Raw genomic sequence first — 20,002 nt, forward strand, 5'->3', positions numbered from 1 at the left:
TTTGCTGTTTAGTAAATAACGCGATCGATAAGCAAATTAAAACTATGTGATGTGACAAAGTAGGGGAATAAGTAAAACAAACTTAATATACCAATTTATGCCTAAATACATAAATTAATTGCTTTATGTCTAATTATAAGATCTATACAGATGTAGTGCGAAAAGATTTGCCTTCGTATTGTTACGGAACCGTACGAACGTGTCATGCTATTTCACTCAGTCTCAAATGTCTCAATACAAGATGTACTGCCATTGACTGAACTAGCATGAAAATTCGACCGTTTCTGGAAAAGTACGAAGGAAACCCTTTTCGCACTCGAAAAAAATATAGAAACAATTGTCCCAATGAGGGTGCCACAGGACAGACGAAGGCCTCTTAAGTAGATCCTAAACATCTGGTGGGTAAGGAGGCGTGTGCGGGGCTCACGTTTGAGTGATGGCATAACAAAAAATATCGGCACAAAGCAACCCTGCACCTATAAATGGAATATTTGGATCCCACGGTTACAGTAGCTAGCCGAGTTCAACGCGAGACGGATTAGGAGCTCACTGAGGTAAAGTAATTGTTAATTGTAAACGGCGAATTAAAAACTCTCAAGATGTACGTCACTAGTACGAATATTTTATTTTAATTGGTTAAATGTTTTAAAATGTTGTCAAAATAAGGACAAAAAAGTAGGCTGACAAATTATTTTGATTAGGAGGTTAACTTCCGCACATAGTTTTAAAGTCCTCTGGAATCCTCCAGAGGACTTTAAAACTATGTGCGGAAGTAAGTAGGTATTGTTCTATGTATGTATATCAAATTTTATTATATTAAGGTTTTCCCAATGCAGCAATCTAAATGTGTTATGGTGACCGACGTCAACTTCATGCAACTTTTAAACGCTGAATCTCACATTGTAGTCAGATCATACATATCGCACAATTGATATCTATCTGTCACCAATTCACCATGCTGAAACTGTTTGAAAAAGAAGCCAGTTGCATTGCATCAACCACAGTTAACAGACACATCAACCTCACTCAGAAAATGTCTATGAATCTTCCTATAAAATACTTACCCCTTTATTCATAAAAATACTCTAAAGTTATCAAGCCGATAAAGTTCGTTCGTCCTTTTTTATCACACCAATACGTCGGAAAGGGACAAACGAACTTTATCGGCTTGATAACTTTAGAGTAATTTTATAAATAAGGGGGTTAAAATGCAACGAACGCTTATGGTGTTGGTGACAGACGGTTTGGCGCCACCGACATCTATGTATAATGGTCTGCAAATATTTTTGATAACTAGCGGTATTCAGGAAGTGGACTGTATAATGTGAGATGGTAGAAACACTTTTATACATATAGACTTATTTAAATAAAAATAAATTAATACAATATATATATATAATACTATTATGTGACAATAGGCAGACTGAAGTCTAAAAAATATTACATCAAAGTCAATTTAAAAGTAACATGTTTTTAAATAAAGAGATCGCTTACTAGCCAGTTGCCAACCATTTTAAATTTTTTTTCCAGATGTTACAAATCCTTTCTTGCATCCTCCTCTGCTCGCTAGCCAGCGGGCAGACTATCTCCACCTCTCTCCCGTTGGGTCCCACCCCGGTGCCCTACCCTGGTATCACCCCAGGCCTAACCCCCATACCGCCGGTGGCACCCACTGTCTTCCCGTTCGGCCCCACTCCGCGTGTCCCTGTAGTCCCTGGGGTTCCTGGTGTCCCTGGAGTTCCGGGATACAACCCGTATTACAACCCGGCTGCGGCGCCTGCTGTGCCTATTCTGACGTATAGCAACGAACATGGCGCTGATGGCAGCTATTCTTACAGGTAGAATGAGACACTTTTCAGTGGCAATGGAAAATGCTCATGATAGTCATGAATGTTCTCATGATACTAAGTAGTATTTGTTTTTCATTCGCAATCCTAATTCAAATATTTGAGGTACAACTTTAAATAAAGATGGTTATTAACTTTAATAGTCATTGTACTTTTTAATTGACACATATGTCGCTTTCCATGCCTACTGAATCCTTAAGCTTCAAGTGTTATTCAAAACTGTAACAGAAATTCTGATTAAAAAATCGTTTTTCTTATATTTAAAGCACAAATATTGTTAAATATCCTTTAGGGGTGGATATGTTTGCTTCAAATTACTATAGATATTAGTGCGAATTTATTGTGAAATAAAATGTGACTTTTTGTTTAGTTTTTCCACTGCTGATGGAAAACAAGTTCAAGAAACAGGGTACCTGAAAGACGCTTACATTGACAACGCAGGAGAACCCCAGGGAACGCAGGTCAGTTCAATACGCTCAATGTACGTAATCAACTTGAGTTCTACTGCCATATTCGAACAATTCTTCTAAGATGTGAGTAGGATGTTACTGCAATGATACCGATCTGCCGGTGTCACAAGTGAGATCTATTCAAGCAAAAATATTGTTTTTCTCATGGACTTATCCGATCTATATCACCTATAGATAATAATTATGACTTTTTATTAAAGTTCGTGCTCTTAAATAAATTATTTTGATAAACTATTTAAGAGAAAAGTAAAAGTGACGAAATAAGTGAAACAAATAGTTTTCTAGTTTTGATGTATACAATTTTGTTTTTTATCTATAGTTAATACCTGATTTAAACGTAAGTAGATTGCCAATTATCCAATATGATAATGAAGAAGTTTAATCAATTGAATGCATCGATTAAAAATGTATCCGCCTTCAGATTATCTCGCATTAAAATCGAAGTGAAACCTTTTAACTCCATAATTTTTCAACTTTATTGAAAAATGCGACTCTGACAGGGTTAATTTACGAGCAAAGGCTCAATTCCACTTCTTTTAATATCAGCTTACGTTATGTCGATTTTTTTTTGTGATTTTATATATATTTTGGGCAAAATTTTGCATATCATCCAATAGATTCATCCAAATTAAGATTATATCTAGGCTGTATGAAAACTTAAATAAATCACAGGATAAATAAATATATGTAGCCAGGCAGAGGACATCCAAAACTGAGGAAATATTTATAGTTGCAACTTGGTACATCTGATTTAACGCCAAATTATGATACTTAAAACATTGTATAAAATTTTTGAATAAACACAACTTCTTTTGGGCAGTGAATATTGCCAGACGCCAGATCCCCTTAACTCTTAAATGCATGAATTTTTCTTTTAACGAGATATTAATATATGTGATATACAATGGTTTTCTGACTCCGGGAAAAATAATAAAAAAAATATTTAAGATCGAATTTTATACTAAATCACTGTTAGAAGTTAAATAGGCCAAATCTTATTTATATAAATATATCGTAATTGGTATGTTTTATTTAAAAAAAAATATTACTATTAAAAAGGTACACTATCTATGAAACCTTTATGATAAAATGTTTAAACATAAACTAATTACTAATTCCGAAAAAATCAGCCTAAATCACATACTAAAAATCGCCATCGTCCTGTTTTTTCACACTTTTCCGCCATTTCATCTTAATCCTTAAATAATAAATAGTAAATCATTATATTATTCAATTTATTTAATTGTATATTAAATAATTATAAATGATAAATAATAATTAAGCAATAAATGTGATTTTGGATAGCTACATATCGAACCACGGGCCATCAAATATATGATGCATATATACATCACCATGCATTTAAGGATTAATATTTTATCTCTACCAGGCGCAAGCCGCGCAATTGAGGTTTGACTCTCAATATTTGTTTTGCCAAGAAAAGTGATAATTATAGTTGATGTGATAAGTTATCACAATATGAAGTAGAATAGTAACCCAGGCGCCTTAAGGGTCCTTTGTAATAAACTCATCAATGAGCAGGTGGTGCAAGGCAGCTACGCGTACGTCGCGCCGGACGGCACGCCGATCCAAGTCAGCTACATCGCCGATGAAAATGGTAAATATGCATTACCCTTTTTACAAATATCCGAGAACATTATGTGAGAATGTTATACATCAGACCTTTAGCACAACTTGCCTTCCCAAGTTCATACATCAAGCGCGACTTCAAACATGGAGTCGCGCGCGACAAGGCAAGTTGTGCTAGGGGCAGGGAAACGTCAGTCTGTGGAAAACGACGTAATGCTACGACTTTCGAACGGCGAATTCAGGCGTTCGAAATTCAAAAATCGGTCTCGAGGGGCAGGTCCTAAAATCAAGTGCAGTAACTATGCGTATTCAATAGTACATTACATCAGAGGCCGGGAAAATGAGGATTACTGGCCAAGTGGGTATATAGGATAGGGATACGAGGCCGGGAATCCGTTTTCACGCCGAGGCATGTATAGTGCTTTTCTCAAACATACAATGAAATAAAAAAGAAATGCTCTAAAGGACAATATTTTATAAAAAAAAGTTACTTTGCAGGCCTAGGCCTAAAAATAATATGAAATCCCTTTACAGTCCTCTCGAGTTGTTGCGCCCAAAAAGCGATACTTCCCAGCCCATTTTAAGGAACGTAAAGACAATATTTCATTGCATGTTTGAGAAAATATTATTACGATTGAATTTCGAAACTGAAAAGGAACCAACGAGACTGAAAGTGAGTTCGAAATGCAAAATGTGTTTTCGCTTGGATTACTTTTAGTTTATACTACCTGCCAACTGTTTATTAAAAGAGGGTTTTATAGAAGAGATTTTTGTCAAATCTTAAATGATTAAACATTGTATAGATTTTAAAGAAAAAAAAATCAGGCAACTAAATAGTAGCCAAGCAATAAATTGTTTATAGTAAAACATTATTAAGACGGCAGAGCAACATAACACGAAGTAGTTTTCTTTACTATAAAGTGAAAACTTTACAGAGTGGGGCCTGTAACAAAGGCGAAGAATTGAACTGTAGGCTATTCTCCTTATACTGATCAACATTTGTTCAGTGATTTTTAAAAATTATGAAGTCTTTAAATTTTTAATTTTTCATACAAAATAAATATTAGCTTCAATGTACGCCATTATTGTTGTCATTGACGTTGTCTGTCACACTTTAGACTTAACAGAATTCGCAATACATTACCTCTTAGAAAAAACTTTCAAGGGTGATAAAAATCAAAATACAAGTTATTTTTAAAAGTCGCCGAACAAATGTTGATCAGTATAAGGAGAATAGCCTAGAGTTCAATTCTTCGCCTTTGTTACAGGCCCCACTCTGTATAATATAGGTAGTCAACGAAGAAGTGATGTTAGAAAAAGTATATTTAAAGTATATTCAACAGGATTCAGACCTTCAGGAGTCCACATTCCCGCAGATGGCAAAAGCGTGTTACCAGCACCCGTGCTAGACAAGGACGGGAAACCAATCTTCGACCGAGCTTTCAACAACCCCTACAGCCCCTTAAACCGCTTTGAGGGCCGCTACAATGCGTACAACGGTTACAACAGGCTGAACAGACCCTATGACCCGAGGTACCCGTATGATGCTCGGTACCCCCAGGATCCTCGCAAACCTTACGATTCTAGGTACCCCTATGATCCTAGGTACCCTTATAACCCAGCTACCTACAATGCTTACAACCCTTACCGCCCCTCCTGGCTGAATAACGGAAATCAGAATAAGAAAGAAGAACCAAAAAAGGACGCATGAAATAATTGTAACACTCATGAGACACTATAGTTATGATTGTACTAGAGTAATTGTAATAAAATGGGAATAAATATTGTACAAACTAGGTTCTGACTTATTTCTGTTTTAATTATAGCCTGACAAGATTTTATTTGACCCTGAAAGAGTGTCGCTACAAACCGTTTTCATATGGCAATAATGTGCCGACGTCATACGTATTGGGGACAGCGTGTACTGGTTACCCGTTAATATTTGTAGAAACATGGTTTTAGAGAATCAAAATTTAAAAAGCAAGGTTTTAAGACTCGCTACTTCTTTCCGCACAGCCTAAAATCCATGAATCTTGTGCCTTAATCGAAGTCATCGATGTTTATTTTCTTTTTTCGTGGGACCTTGTTCTGTACTGGTGGCAGTTATGGAACGGCCTCCTTATTTCTATACATATTTTTCACGGCAGAGCTACAGACACCTTAAATTAGAACAAAAAATATATTAGGCTAAACGCGAAACCAACAAATTAATACAGGAGAACCGCACTATAAACTGTCAGTCCCGGACTTGTCAATAACCAATTTCAGAACATTGGTATCGAAATGCTGTCGAATCCTTCATCCTTTTTTGTTGTAAGTAATTTATCACGTTTAGTATAATTATTTTCACTTTTAATCAAATTATTTTGGACAAAATTGCGATGAAACTAGGGTTGCAAAAAAACGGTTTTTTTTCTGGCTTGAAAAAAAAAACATGAAAAAAAACCGTGAAAAAAAACAGTTTTTTTTCTGGAGTATGTTTTTTTTCTAAAGTACGAAATCTCAAAATTTGAAAGTAGTTAATACTTTTATACGGTTTTTTAGACTTAATGTTAACTATTAAACGAATTTAATCAAATAACTTTAATTTCTGGTCTTATAAAAGTAACATTTACGAAATCTGTAGTTGGTAGTTATCACTTTTTACTGTTGGCAACACCACCGCCTCTCCACGCTACACGCAGCATCGGGGATTCCCCAATAAACGTTTGTATACTGAATGTTAATTGAATTCAAATTTACGTTATTGTTATTGAAACACGTTACAACTCACGAAAAACCGTTATTGTCGTATTATTTGTTCATCTGAAAAAAAACCATATTTAGAAAAAAAACCAAGGTGCTCGGTTTTTTCTCATGTTTTTTTTTCACAATTCTGAAAAAAAACATTTGGTTTTTTTTCTATTTACAACCCTAGATGAAACCGTTAGAAAATTTAAAATATTTGCTTCATGTTTACATCACTGACATTCGATGACTTTCGACAACGGGTGTCAAATAGTAATCCTTGCCAGTAAAAGAAATTAGTTCAGCTGAAAATCCGCAACGCGGCGAGGGTCAAATAAAAACTTGTCAGGCTATAGACATTTTACAGAAATTTCCTTTAATGCGACTTTGTTGTTAATACATTAATTTATTCAAACTATCTATTTATTTAAGTACAGAAGAAAATTTTAATATTATGAAACCAATCAAACCATAATAAGACTAGACTTACAACATAACGAATCTATGGCAAAAAAATATCCATGTGTACTGTAAAACGATGCATGTGAAAATACATGTCGCAACTCGTGTCGATTTTTTTCTCGAGTAAAATTTCTCATTTTTACCATTTGTATCGTGATGTACCCCATTATTGGAATGATCATATTAATAATACCTTGAGGTACCTTGGTATATACTTTCGTAATACATACCTACCAACTTATATTCACTGTATGTGTATATTGTGTATGCTCCAGTGACAGCCTTTGTCAGATAGATCCAATTTATTATAGTCTGCGAACATAACTTAAGCATTTTTGACAGCAGGTTGCGCATGCGTTTGCGCAAGTAGCTGTAGGGTCCACATTAATCAATATGGCGCCCGGTAAATTACCGAAACGCTTAAACGTCCACGACTCGTTACTCGGAATAAGATTAAAGGAGATTTAATACGAATGTAATTGAGTTAGCAAAAAAAGGTGAATCATTCCATACAAGGATAATGGCAAGTGATTCTCATTTCAGGTTGGATTTTGTTAAACAGTGTTGATAAAATATAACAATATAGGCTGTCCACTCATTTATGCCGATATACTTAAAAAAGTTCTGTAAGTTTTGTACTATTTATTAATAGTTGACATTTTTTATTGGGTAAGCATTCCGGCTCCATATCATATAAAAATGTCGGAAGCTCCGAATCGGCTTAGGCCGGTCTAACGTGAAACACCCTTAAAACTATTCGAAATTGCTATTAAGAAAAATAGAATAATAAACAGATACAGATGCCACACACGAATGCAAAAGGGACCGTCTATCGGCAATAATAGAATATTAATAATAGTTGAAACTGTTTGGTGCATGGCATTTGCAAAAACTATCATATCACATAGGCAGAAAAAATACATTACATGGATTATGTCATTGATGGATAAACGCGAAGATAGGTAAACAATGCATTCATATATTTTGGCAAAAAATTATGCACTTCGTGACCCATTATTCAGAGCCATACAGATAAAAACCACCATACTAAATATATACGCGAGCATAAATTCGCCAGCCTCTCATAAAAACCTCTTGAACTTTGTATGAACAATTGCACATTGCAATATGAATGTCACGCAGTGAATCCATCAGATCATAAAATTTCATGCATGTACTAATTTGCAGCGTGTTACTGCACAACTGGTTTTGACGGCAATTAAAGTCAATAAGAAAATAATGTTATTTTATATGGAGCCTTGGTGGTGCAATTTCAATAAATGACAAAAAAGATGCCCAGCGCAAGTTAGTATGACATGTTGAGGGTTCCGTGTAAGTGATTACAATAACGTTAGTTTGATTTCGTTTATTTCTTTCAGATCGTTTTAATATCTTTGTTTTGTCTATGGGTTGTAAAGCAAACTTTTTACCTTCAAGATCTTTTCATGAACCACGAAAGTGGTTCTAAAAGTGGAATCTTAAGCATTGCGAGGATGTAACGAGGCACGAAGGTTAAAAAAATTGCCAAAGTAAGTTTTTAAGAGAGCATACCTAGGTCGCCAAGCAGAAGGACGACCAGCCGGACGCCCTAGGTATCGCTGGAGCGACATGGTGGAGGCGGATCTGTACGAACTCCAAGTCAAGAATTGGTGAGAGGTAGCGCAGGACCGAGAAAAGTGGCGCTGTCTTGTATCGGAGGCCAAGTCTCATTTTGGGGCACTGAGCCAACGGAGTAAGTAAGTTTTTCAAGAATCAAGAGAACCCTTAAAAACCTAAAACGTCACTTTTACCAGGCAGATAAATACTGACCCCCTTATTCATAAACGTTCACTAAAGTTGACAAGCCGATAAAAATCGTTTGTCTCTTTCTATCACACCGAAACGTTGAAAAGAGATAAACAATTTTTATCGCCTTGATATCTTTAGTGAACGTTTATGAATAAGGGGTGAATCTATTTGGGTGAATTTACGGGAAACGTGTATTAAGTTTGGCATTGGGCTACGGGACCCTACCCGCTAAAGTGCGGGCATGTCACTCGACACACTCGCAATCAAAGCGACTGGTTTGCATCCTGCGATGCTCCACGCTAAGGTTAAACCCCGCCTCTAATAACGGTGAATGTCATCTACAATACCATGGTATATAAGCCCTTTTTAACTAAGCTAAAGGAACTGCGACGTTTTCTTACATAATGTTAAGCATGACACGCGTTTACTTGAAAACGTTTCTTTTTCATATTTCTTACTTTATGGCGTATCTGGATAATGAATGGTTCGCTTCTTCGTATTGGAATTTGCGGGTTTCTGTACGTGTTTTGTATGCCTACAGAGAGGAAAATGGGTACAATTAACAAATAATTATAATAAAAATAAATAAATATTATAGGACATTCTTACATTGATTGACTGAGGCCCACGGTAAGCTCAAGAAGGCATGTGTTGTGGGTACTCAGACAACGATATATTTAACGCACAAATACTTATATACATAGAAAACATCCATGACTCAGGAACAAATATCGGTACCGGGATTCGAACCCGGGACCGCGGCTTAATAGGCAGGGTCACTAACCGCTAGTCCAGACCGGTCGTCAAGACCTAATATAATATATAGGATTAAGCGTTTTTATTAAATATTAGGGAGCTATCAGAAGTTCAGAATCTTACACGAATATATCTAGGTCTAGAAAGGTCCTAGTCTTCTAAATGCCTGGCCCATGTGCAAGTACATCGCCCCCAATTAGTACCAAAAATTAGTAACGTATTCTAAAACGTTATATATAGTCCTCCATGTCGTATCCGACAACGGCGATCTTTACATTTTCCTCTGATGAGCACGTATATGGCTCGCGAATCCGAACTTGGTCTTAAATATCCGGTCGCACTGTGCGCAGTAAAGCTGGCCCTGTTCGTTGTAGGTGTATGCGTAGGACGGCTTGGGTCGAGACTTCCGTTGAAGGCGCTTTTGGTCTAGGTGTTCTAGTGGAGCTTCTTCAAAAGTAGCTACACCTTCTCTTACCTTCTTGCGCCATTCTGGTCGCCTGACCGCCAGCTCCTCCCAACGCTCAGGTGAGACATTGCAGGCTTTAAGGTGGCGCTTCAGTACGTCTTTAAATCGCAGAAACTGTCCCCCGTGGCTGCGTTTTCCATCCTTGAGTTCCGAATAGAAAACGGATTTAGGGAGTCTACAGTCATCCATGCGACAAACGTGGCCACACCATCTTAACTGGCTCTTCATTACGTTAAAAAAGTTAAAAAACGTTAAAAAAGAGGCTTAAGTGACTTCACTTGGCTCGATTGGTTTTTAATTTATGGGTACGAGAAGGTCTTAATTTGGCCTAACGCTCTAAAATCACCCGACCACTCTATTGGTACAGTCAACCAATTGGGACCCTAGGGCACTGTAGAACGTTACTGACGTTAGCCACTTACGAATTCCCGATAAGCTACCAGTAGAAGTGATTACCTACTTTTTTAAGTGTATAATATCTACTTCACTTTAAAATATATACCTACCTATTTATTTAATCCATTTCATACAAAAATGGGTGTATTTACGAAAAATAAAAACGAGGTAAAGTACAGCGAGGAAAAATCTCGACTGGGAGGCAAATGTAACAGGTATCTACATTTTTTCCATGTTTTACAATGTTTGCATTATTATAGAGTGTCCACCGGTTATATATGGTAGGTGTGTTCAGTGGATACATGTAGAACTCAACATCATAGTGTAATAATAGAAAAAATGGATTAGTTACAATTGTCCCCAGTTGAGATTTGCCCCGCTGTACCTTAATTATTATTCTTTCCATAACCCGACAGAAAGTTCTCTCTGGTGTTTCATGTTGTTGTGTTAATAAAATGTGATGATTCTTTAGCAGTTCATGAGTTAAGTTTCCACAAATAACCAGGTATTTATGAATAAATTCTTATCTGACAACGGCTTCGTAAAACTTCGCAGATTTGGCATGGATACTTGGTCTACGAGTACGTAGTTGTGAAAGCGGACATCATTGCTCTCATGACCCGTAGAAAAATAGCGTGATAACCCAAGGAAAAATTACTTTATGAAAAGTAATGAAAACTATAAATATTATTTAAAATTTTCCTTCAGATCAAATTCAAACACAGGCACTTGTACCTAGGAAACATCTCAAGAAGACTGTTTCTCTGTTAAGGGCCGGTCCTTGAGTGCACCATAAAATATGCTAAATTACTCGTTGCATCCGCTACGATGAGTAGTTGCAACAAATTTTTACGTATAAATACAGGGGGTGCATTGTGACTGCATCATTCCAAGCTTTGTCAACGGACTTGCAACTACAACCTGCATACAACATGATGCGTTTTGTGAGTACTGCTCTTATTTTTATCAAAAAAACTAGTCTAAACCTAATCGGAGTTTTTGAATATAGGATAGAAAATTTTGATTACAAAGATTCACTACAGCTTTATTTTAAAAGTTTTCTGCTCACAGGTGAAACACAAGATTTATAAAGCTATCTAGGTATTTCAAATGTTTACTAACAGTAAAGTGTAAGTTTTAGGTGCTAATTAATGAAACAAGTCTAACGGATATCGAAAACAATGCGGAAGATGATCTGCAACTAGGATATTTAGGCGTAACTCATACGATATTAAAAATTAAATACCAATTTAAATTTTGATCATCGGTGTGCTTAAAATATTAAAATGATTAAAAAATATAATCCACGATGCCCTCAAAACAGATTCTAGTAGTAAAGAACAAAAAATATCTACTTCTACATGAAATTTAGTTTCGCTTTGACTAATGATTGTGTACGTGTACTAAGTATTATTTATTTATTTAACCTTTATTACACAACATAAAGTACAAATGGCGAACTTAATGCCTTAAGGCACACTTATACATACTTGTCTAGTCATCGAAATATGCTCCCGAACTTCTTGCAATGTTTGCCAGGTCCCAGCCAGGTTCAGGTCCGGAAGATTTTCCACGCTTCGATTTGTTACAAGCAGTCGTATTCAAATGAAGCGCTGGTGGCCTAGCGGTAAGAGCGTGCAACTTTCAATCCGGAGGTCGCGGGTTCGAACCCCGGCTCGCACCAATGAGTTTTTCGGAATTTATGTGCGAAATGTAATTTGATATTTGCCAGTCGCTTTTCGGTGAAGGAAAACATGGTCAGGAAACCGGACTAATTCCAATAAGGCAGTCAGATGGCAGTCGCTTTCGTGAAACTAGTGCCTATGCCAAATCTTGGGATTAGTTGTCACAGAGGACCCCAGGCTCCCATGAGCCGCGGCAAATGCCGGGATAACGCAAGGAGGGTGATGAGTCGTATTCAAATGATGCTATTAATTGCTTGTACCAGCGATACGATAGCGACCTATCTGTGTCAAATGTTATATTTATTTCACTGGAAACGTTACTTTTGACATTGATAAATCGATCTGAATCGATTTGTTTTTTATAAGCATTGTTTGAATACAGCCGTAGAACTTACGTAAACTAATTAAGATGGTTCGTGATGACATGAGCTCATACCTACAACTACATACAGATGTTAGAATATTCGCCAAATCATCATCTATCTATTTTGCAATATTTGAATACGTTTATCGCGTTAGGCACCATTATCGTAAACCGTTATTAGCGTTATTGTTTCACGGCTACTCCTGTTAACATATATCCATTATTTTTAATATGAAATTCGTGAGCGATGATCCGTCCGCGCACTTGCGAAAGTAACAGGCCTATTCTAACTCACACTTGATTTCTTAAAGATATCTGAAACATGTCGTACGGATGTCGTGTATTTCGCTTGTGCTTGCCCCTAGCTGTATTAGTGCGAGCGAGACGCACGATAGCTGAGTGATATCTCTTTGATGTCCTAAAGATATCAGTGTAAGTTAAGTAAATACCTTACCGTCTCAGAGTAATTTTATGAGGCATATTATCCCTTTTTTGGATATTTCGGTTCAGAAAATGCGAATAATACAGTTTATCACCTCAAGAGAAGATATTGCCTCAATTGATTGTGGGTTAAATTGCAGGATAAGGCAGTCGTAATATATGTATTTCTAGAGAAATGTTATTATAGTAAAAATAAGTAGGATTGGTATAATATACATATAGAAGATTTTTTTTATTGGCGTTTGGGTTGAAGTTTTTCCAGAGCAGATCTACTTTGCCGACATATATACATTATACAAGGTACTACATACATAAGTACATAACATATACGCCATAAGAACTTTGTTACTTGTCCAGCCATGACATTCGTGTCGCAGCGACCCTATACTGTGAGAAACACATAAATACTGCCTACACTATGATTCGAACTCAGAACTTTTAGGCAATGTCACAAGCCAAATGAGAATTATGTAGGTACCTTAATTAATGTTTTCAATATTAGGTACTTTCGTTTCCAGGTGATCCTCGTCTTGGTAGTGGCCGCAGCCAACGCTGACGTCAGCAGTTTCCAGACCTACCAGGACCCTCAGTACACGACGCCCATCCCGATCATCCGGCAAGAGCAGGTCATCAACCCCGACGGATCTTATAAATGGAGGTGAGATTAATAAACTTAAAGGGGATATAAGCGTGAGTTTATATGTACGAGGGGCGTTCAATAAATAATGATAATGAGTATTAAAACATAAGAATGTAAGTATCCTTATATTTTTATAATTAAAAGTAACTCTTTTGTGATTTATTTACATATTTAATTTTTTCAATTATTATTTTTTTGCCCCCTTTAAAAATTAAAATCTTAACGATAGTCTAAATACCATGTCAGTAAGCACTTTACTTCATTATACTTCAGAGTAGCGATTATATTACAATTTTATTTAAAGGTCGGGTATAAAATATTAATGATCCTTATATTACCTTCAATATTAGGTATGTCACTTGTAGCTTTAAATACACTAACTTGAGCAGCACCCTCGGCAATTTGAGGGTTCGGCCCTGTCGACTGTCATTTTGAAGGCCAAAAACATTATTATTTGTTTGTTTAAAATGTTCTTATTGTAACTAATCATTTTTTTAATATTAAAATGATTATATGTTCTTCTTTAATACTAACGTAATTTTGTTTCCAATCTATATTCCCAATTTTCGTGATAATCTGTAAAAATCGTGAACATGACCCAAAACAGCACCTAGATTTTTTTTCGATACCATACCGTTTGAAAATGTATCTATACGAACTTTTTTTATTGCTGTTACTAACAAAGGATAAACCCAGCTTTAATTTAAAGTATGATTATTTTTGATATTCATGTCAGAAATGAACTCACGACATGTCAAATATTCATGAAAACATGCTCTTATTTTACTGAAAATTTTCATCCACCACCTTGTGTCAATTATTTACATATCAAAGAAAAACAAATGAAAGTAGTAAAAATTTGAATTATGCAATTTCCTTTAATGAGTACTGCTACATGGACAAGTTAAGACAAATTAAATCAAGATACAGGAACATATCCATTCTCATTACTTTTTGAACGTCCCTCGTATGTATTAAGTAATTGTTGTATTCAGACAATGCTACAATTGACAATAAGATGTGAGGTAGATACCGCGAAATTGATCTGTAAGTAAAGAAAGTGATGTTTCTAATTTTTGAAATTGACATCTGATCCATGTCGTATCTAGATCTAATAATAGACGTATATTAAAATTCGAATCGGACCGCAAGCCTAACTTCACCTATAGCCATATCATGCGACCGTGCTGATTAAATACCGCAGATTGTGAATCTTTCAACTTGATTAAGGTTTCCAGCAGTCTTTCTGGAATAGCATAAGAATTAGATTGGTCGCTGTCCCTAATTTAAATAATATTCAATTAAAATTAGTAAACCAACTGCACGCATCAAGCCTACTGATTATAAATGTAATCAAATACCGGCCATTGAGGCTTTTATATTAAAGCCTCGAATGTGTCCTTGTTTTTATTTATAATTCACCTTGTGTTGACAAATATTTTGTCAATACAAATAATTACGTCAGACTAATAAGTCTGACAAATTTATTAATGTAATATGTATTGACGTCATGTTAGATATTATGGTTCTCAGAGCTTAACGAGGATGCGGAGTACTACCACAGTATAATAAAGAGTACTATCGTACAGTATGGCCACTCCCGCTCCCCACTGAAAGTGCCACCCACCCCCTCTCGGTTACCTCACAGTTATCACCTGTCAGAAACGCGAACAGTCGACCTGTCATATTTCAATCATACAAACATGGTGCGCGTTCACCTACACGAGCTTAGACTGTGTGCTAGGAACGCGCCTCTTTCATATATTTGATCGCCAGTGTCCGAGGTGTGGTGCTACGGTAGATAATGCGCTTTGCAGGCGTTCATAGGCTTATTAATGTCCAATTTTTCCTTTTTAATTTAGTTATGAGACCGGCAACGGAATCGCAGCTGAAGAACAGGGGTATGTGAAGAACCTAGGAGTCCCGGACCAGGAGGCGCAGACGGCGCAAGGACAATACCAGTACACTGCTCCTGATGGCCAGGTAACTTCCGACAAGGGTCTTACACATAATTACTAAGTCGAATATGCGATTTTGGCCTCGAATGTCCAATTCCCCGTACATCCAGTCTCCGTACGTCCAATTCCCCGTACCTACGTCCAGTCTCCGTACGTCCAATTCCCCATGGAATATGCTCGACATGTTTCGATTGGAATCAGACAAGGTCAGGAGACACAAACGGAACAAGGAAAGTACCAGTACACCGCTCCTGATGGCATTTCTCGAAACTGAAAGTTACAAGTTACAAGCGGAAGTCTCTTTCCAACTTGTCATAGGTATTAGATATTGACGACCGCTTGTAAATTGTAACTTGTAGCTTCAAGAAATGGGCCCCAGGTAACTTCCGACACTTGTAAAATTAATTTAGGCGTGTAGTGTGTAACTCGCGTGCCATTGATCAATCTTTGATTTGATAGGAAACATGGGAGGTCGTGAGTTCAAACCTCACTGACACTCACTGGTATCGATGATTCTGGTAAAAAAATTACAAACATGGTAAAAAAGAGGGTCAAAGATTGTGTACAGCATTTTAGACAAATATACAAGTAGGTTCAACGTGTAATGCAATCTAGCAAAAAGTATTACTAACTATTGGATACCTATTATGTAGTATTCAAATTGACATACAACATTAGGTATAATAAATACCAACCCACTCTGTTACACTCCCATCGATTCTAAATATTCTAATCTTATGTTATTCAATCACCTGGGTACGTAGCCGAATGGCACAAACGATCACGAAACGAAACGCTCGTAGATATCTATCTCTATCGCTCTTGCGTATTGGCGCGATAGAGCCAGACTAACTTTCGCGGCGTTTCGTTTTCGTTTCGCGTCGGAGAAATGCCATTCGGCTACGGAGCCTGTTTGACCAATTGAACATACACATTACGAGTACACAATCATTTTGATTCTCTCATCTTTAGTCATTCAAAATTTAAATTTTGAGATCACAATTGATGTAATCTTTTTGATTTCTACAAGTAGGTGGTTATTCAGCCGTAGGCTTTCAAAACAGCAAACTGGATTTTAACAAAGGATGCTCGCGTAACAATAGCTACTTATATTTAATTGTCAGGTGCTGCTTAGCCGGTTTTAGCTAGTGCTAAGATTTTTGATAAGATTTTAGACCTGTTGTATTGTTATTTATAGACAACTGGTAAAAAACGGATCATTAAAAACGTAGGAGCGGTAAGATCAAGTACGTATTCACTATTCAGTAAAGAAGATTACAGGCCCCGTAGCCGAATGGCATTTCTGCGACGCGATACGCCACCGAAACGCCGCAGAAATGTAGTCTGGCTCTGTCGCGCCAATACACAAGAACAATAGAGATATATAGCTACGAAAGAGATATTATCGTGAGCGTTTCATGAGCGTGAGGTCAGTGTTGATGGAGACAATTGATATTTTACATGATATAACATTAAATGTACCATACATCTTCTGGGCAAGCTCACTCCATCGTAGGCCCCGTATTTGCCTTGGGCAAGTCTGTGGCCAAGAATAGACCCATTTATAATTTAAAAAAAATCATTTCCTGTTAAGCTTACCTACATATTTAAATTAAAGTTTGGTGACAATGCAGTTTACTGGTACTATCGATTATCTTTAGTTGAACAAGGAAATGGCTATACGAATTCTGTAAAAGAAAGGTACATACATCGATTAAATATTGTTTTTCTATTGTTTATTTTTTATTTTTAGGTAATATATCTGCCTTGTTTTGTATTTTTACGGCAAGTAAAAAAATAGTGGAACTGATATACCAAGTGGTCCAATAAATTATATCAATGACAATAAAACTGAAGACAACTAAAAACTAAATTTTCCCCTTTAGGTTATCCAGCTAACCTACATCGCTGACGAGAACGGCTTCCAACCTCAAGGGGCTCACCTGCCGACTCCACCCCCCATCCCCGCCGACATCCAGAAGGCTCTGGATTACCTCGCCACGCTGCCGCCCCAGCAGGACAATAACAACAGGAACTACAGACCTCAATAAGACATGACTTGTGATTAGAGAAACAAAGGATGACTAGTAGAATGGAATGGAAGTGATCGATATGTCTGCCTCTATGGGGAAAAAGGCTATTACAGAACCGGTGAACTCCATTTTAGACTCAAGCGTGACGTCCATTAGGCTGGCCGAGTCGAGCCTCGTTAATTCGCTTTCTGCATTTCTTATGAGACTGCGTCCATTTATGCGGAATCGAGCCGCGTCGAATCGCATTCAAAATGTATGAGGACTCGGGCGGCGCGATTCCGTCATAGTGGACATCAGGCTTCACTTTTCGCTTTCATTAAAAAATGGGCCACGTGACACATTCTACAGAAAATGATATGAAATAAAATACATCGATGTGCTTCTTTCCGTTCTAGCATGAGTCGTCCTTAAATTCCTTTAGTAGTCTTCTGCGGTCGAGGATTTACATTACCTTCCACGGCCGTTCCCAATATGAGGCAATTAATATGTAGGTAATAAAAGGCTTATAGAATTATTCTAGCTGTTATAAATAATATTATCATTGTTTAAAAACACGAAAAATAAGTGAAATTGTAAACTAGTGTTAAGTATTACGTTGTTTGTATTTAATCAATAACTTAAAATGTTTTTTATGTTATGAAATTATTTTATTTTTTCAAAAATAATTGTAAGATTCCCGTTACTTTTCCCAATAACACAAACCATGGTTTTGATTTTAAATACAATAAAAAACTACATATATTAATCTAAAGGGGTTGACAATTAGCCTGATTCTTAAATAAATACAACTGTCTACGTAAGATACTAACGCCCTCATCCTCTTGATTTTACTCTTTGATGACTTACCCAGTCACACACATTTAAGTAAAAATCACTACAGGTAAAAATCACTACAGGTAAAAATCATTACAGGTAAAACCCATAATAAACTAATCGCGAAACATCAAGCTCTAAACAAACTCACGTGATTGTCTCGATCATCGAAAATCGCTATTTAGATTTCTACCTCTATCACTCTCCACTCCACCGACAGAGAGAAAAATAGACAAACGAGCCAAGTCATTCGCGGTAGGCCCTCAGATGAGCGCCTTTCGGTTGTTCTCGAACAATCGGATCGGCGTCTGGGTTGGCCAAGAACCGGTCGAATCACTTTCCCCACACGTGTCAAGGTCGCGCGCCATAAACTTCACTCCTAACGACCTCTTGACCCGGCCAGTTGGCAACCGGCGGTCATGTGCCAAAACGGTGTAAGGCTAATTTTATCTATTTTTTAAAATCTTTATTAATGATAGGGGTACAAAAAATTAAGAAGGTTATGTTTCTTAAATCTTTATTTAATAAAATGGGTTCTATAATACTTGTCTAATTTTTATAATTTTTTTAAAAATAGTATGAGTGGTAATTTAAAATAATATAGTAATAATAATGAATTTCACCGGAAAATAAGTAATATGTACAAAAATAGACAGTACTTATATTTGTTTATTTTTTTATCTTACAGGGAACTAACCTATAGCCCATTAAATTGTTAAGTGGAAATCGAAGTTAAACTCAAAAAAGCGCAAAATCATATTTTTGCGCTTTCAATTATTTTTCAACAAAGTAGTACAAGTTGAGGAGTACCTTAACATGTAAATATTTCATTATTACCTAAGAATTCAGGAATATCCGGGTGCATACTTTTTCAAAAAATATCGTTACGTGGTTTTGTTTGTAGCTTAATCGTTTAGTTTAGCATACCTATCTAATTTATACAACAAAGTAAAGTCAATCATTGCATGCTACAAAATTACTTTTAAGAATTGCAAGGTATATAGGTAAACAGACTCGTTAGAGACATAGTACAATTTAATATGATAGAAGTAAAATAATGTCTAGGATTAAGTACTTACTAGTAAAAGCGGTTCAATAAAAATATGTAATGTTAAAAAAAAAACAACCTTTAAAACATAAACTACTATAAAATAAGTATATTTACAAGAATTTTAGAATTTCCTCAGTGAAAAAATATGGACAGTGTAGATTAAATTATTTATTATTATTTATTTAAAGTTTAAACTTTATGGCATGAAAATCTTTTCATATTTGATCAATCGGATAATCGATGGAATCAGGCGTTACTTTGCGGAAATCCATGTTAATCGTAAACTAGAATTAATGCTTTATCCTTTGCTAATCCGCGAATAGATAACGTGCAAGTCAATCAGTGCTAACCTGTTATAATTACTTGCGTATTTTTTACATGCAATTAATTTTCCCACCCTCCCACCGCAAAAATAAAAATAAATACGCAAATAAATCATCATTCATTATTTTTGGTGGTGGGTTGTTATATTTATTTGCGTATTTATTTTTATTTTTGCGGTGGGAGGGTGGGAA

The 20,002-nt window shown here is 36.3% G+C and overlaps 1 protein-coding gene across 1 annotated transcript; it reads left to right on the forward strand.

The window, feature by feature from the left end:
- Window positions 1-509: 509 nt before the first annotated feature.
- On the forward strand, window positions 510-18,168 carry LOC125226276. Its single transcript, XM_048130204.1, has 10 exons — window positions 510-554; window positions 1,531-1,838; window positions 2,218-2,308; window positions 3,860-3,935; window positions 5,251-5,398; window positions 5,495-5,556; window positions 11,275-11,315; window positions 13,511-13,650; window positions 15,495-15,615; window positions 17,477-18,168. The coding sequence occupies exons 2-10, from the start codon at window positions 1,531-1,533 to the stop codon at window positions 17,639-17,641; spliced, it is 1,152 nt and encodes a 383-aa protein (XP_047986161.1). The 5' UTR covers window positions 510-554; the 3' UTR covers window positions 17,642-18,168.
- The last annotated feature ends 1,834 nt before the right edge of the window (window positions 18,169-20,002 follow it).

This window comes from Leguminivora glycinivorella, chromosome 5 (genome assembly GCF_023078275.1).
Source record: "Leguminivora glycinivorella isolate SPB_JAAS2020 chromosome 5, LegGlyc_1.1, whole genome shotgun sequence".
In the NCBI taxonomy this organism is placed as follows: Eukaryota; Metazoa; Arthropoda; class Insecta; order Lepidoptera; family Tortricidae; genus Leguminivora; species Leguminivora glycinivorella.

Excerpts from the sequence above, each read along its gene's own strand:
- LOC125226276 (XM_048130204.1), top strand. The coding sequence starts at position 1,531 with ATGTTACAAATCCTTTCTTGCATCCTCCTCTGCTCGCTAGCCAGCGGG. Across the intron at positions 5,557-11,274 it reads CAATGCTTACAACCCTTACC|GGCCGGTCCTTGAGTGCACC; the intron begins GCCCCTCCTGGC and ends TTCTCTGTTAAG. Across the intron at positions 11,316-13,510 it reads TAAAATATGCTAAATTACTC|GTGATCCTCGTCTTGGTAGT; the intron begins GTTGCATCCGCT and ends TTTCGTTTCCAG.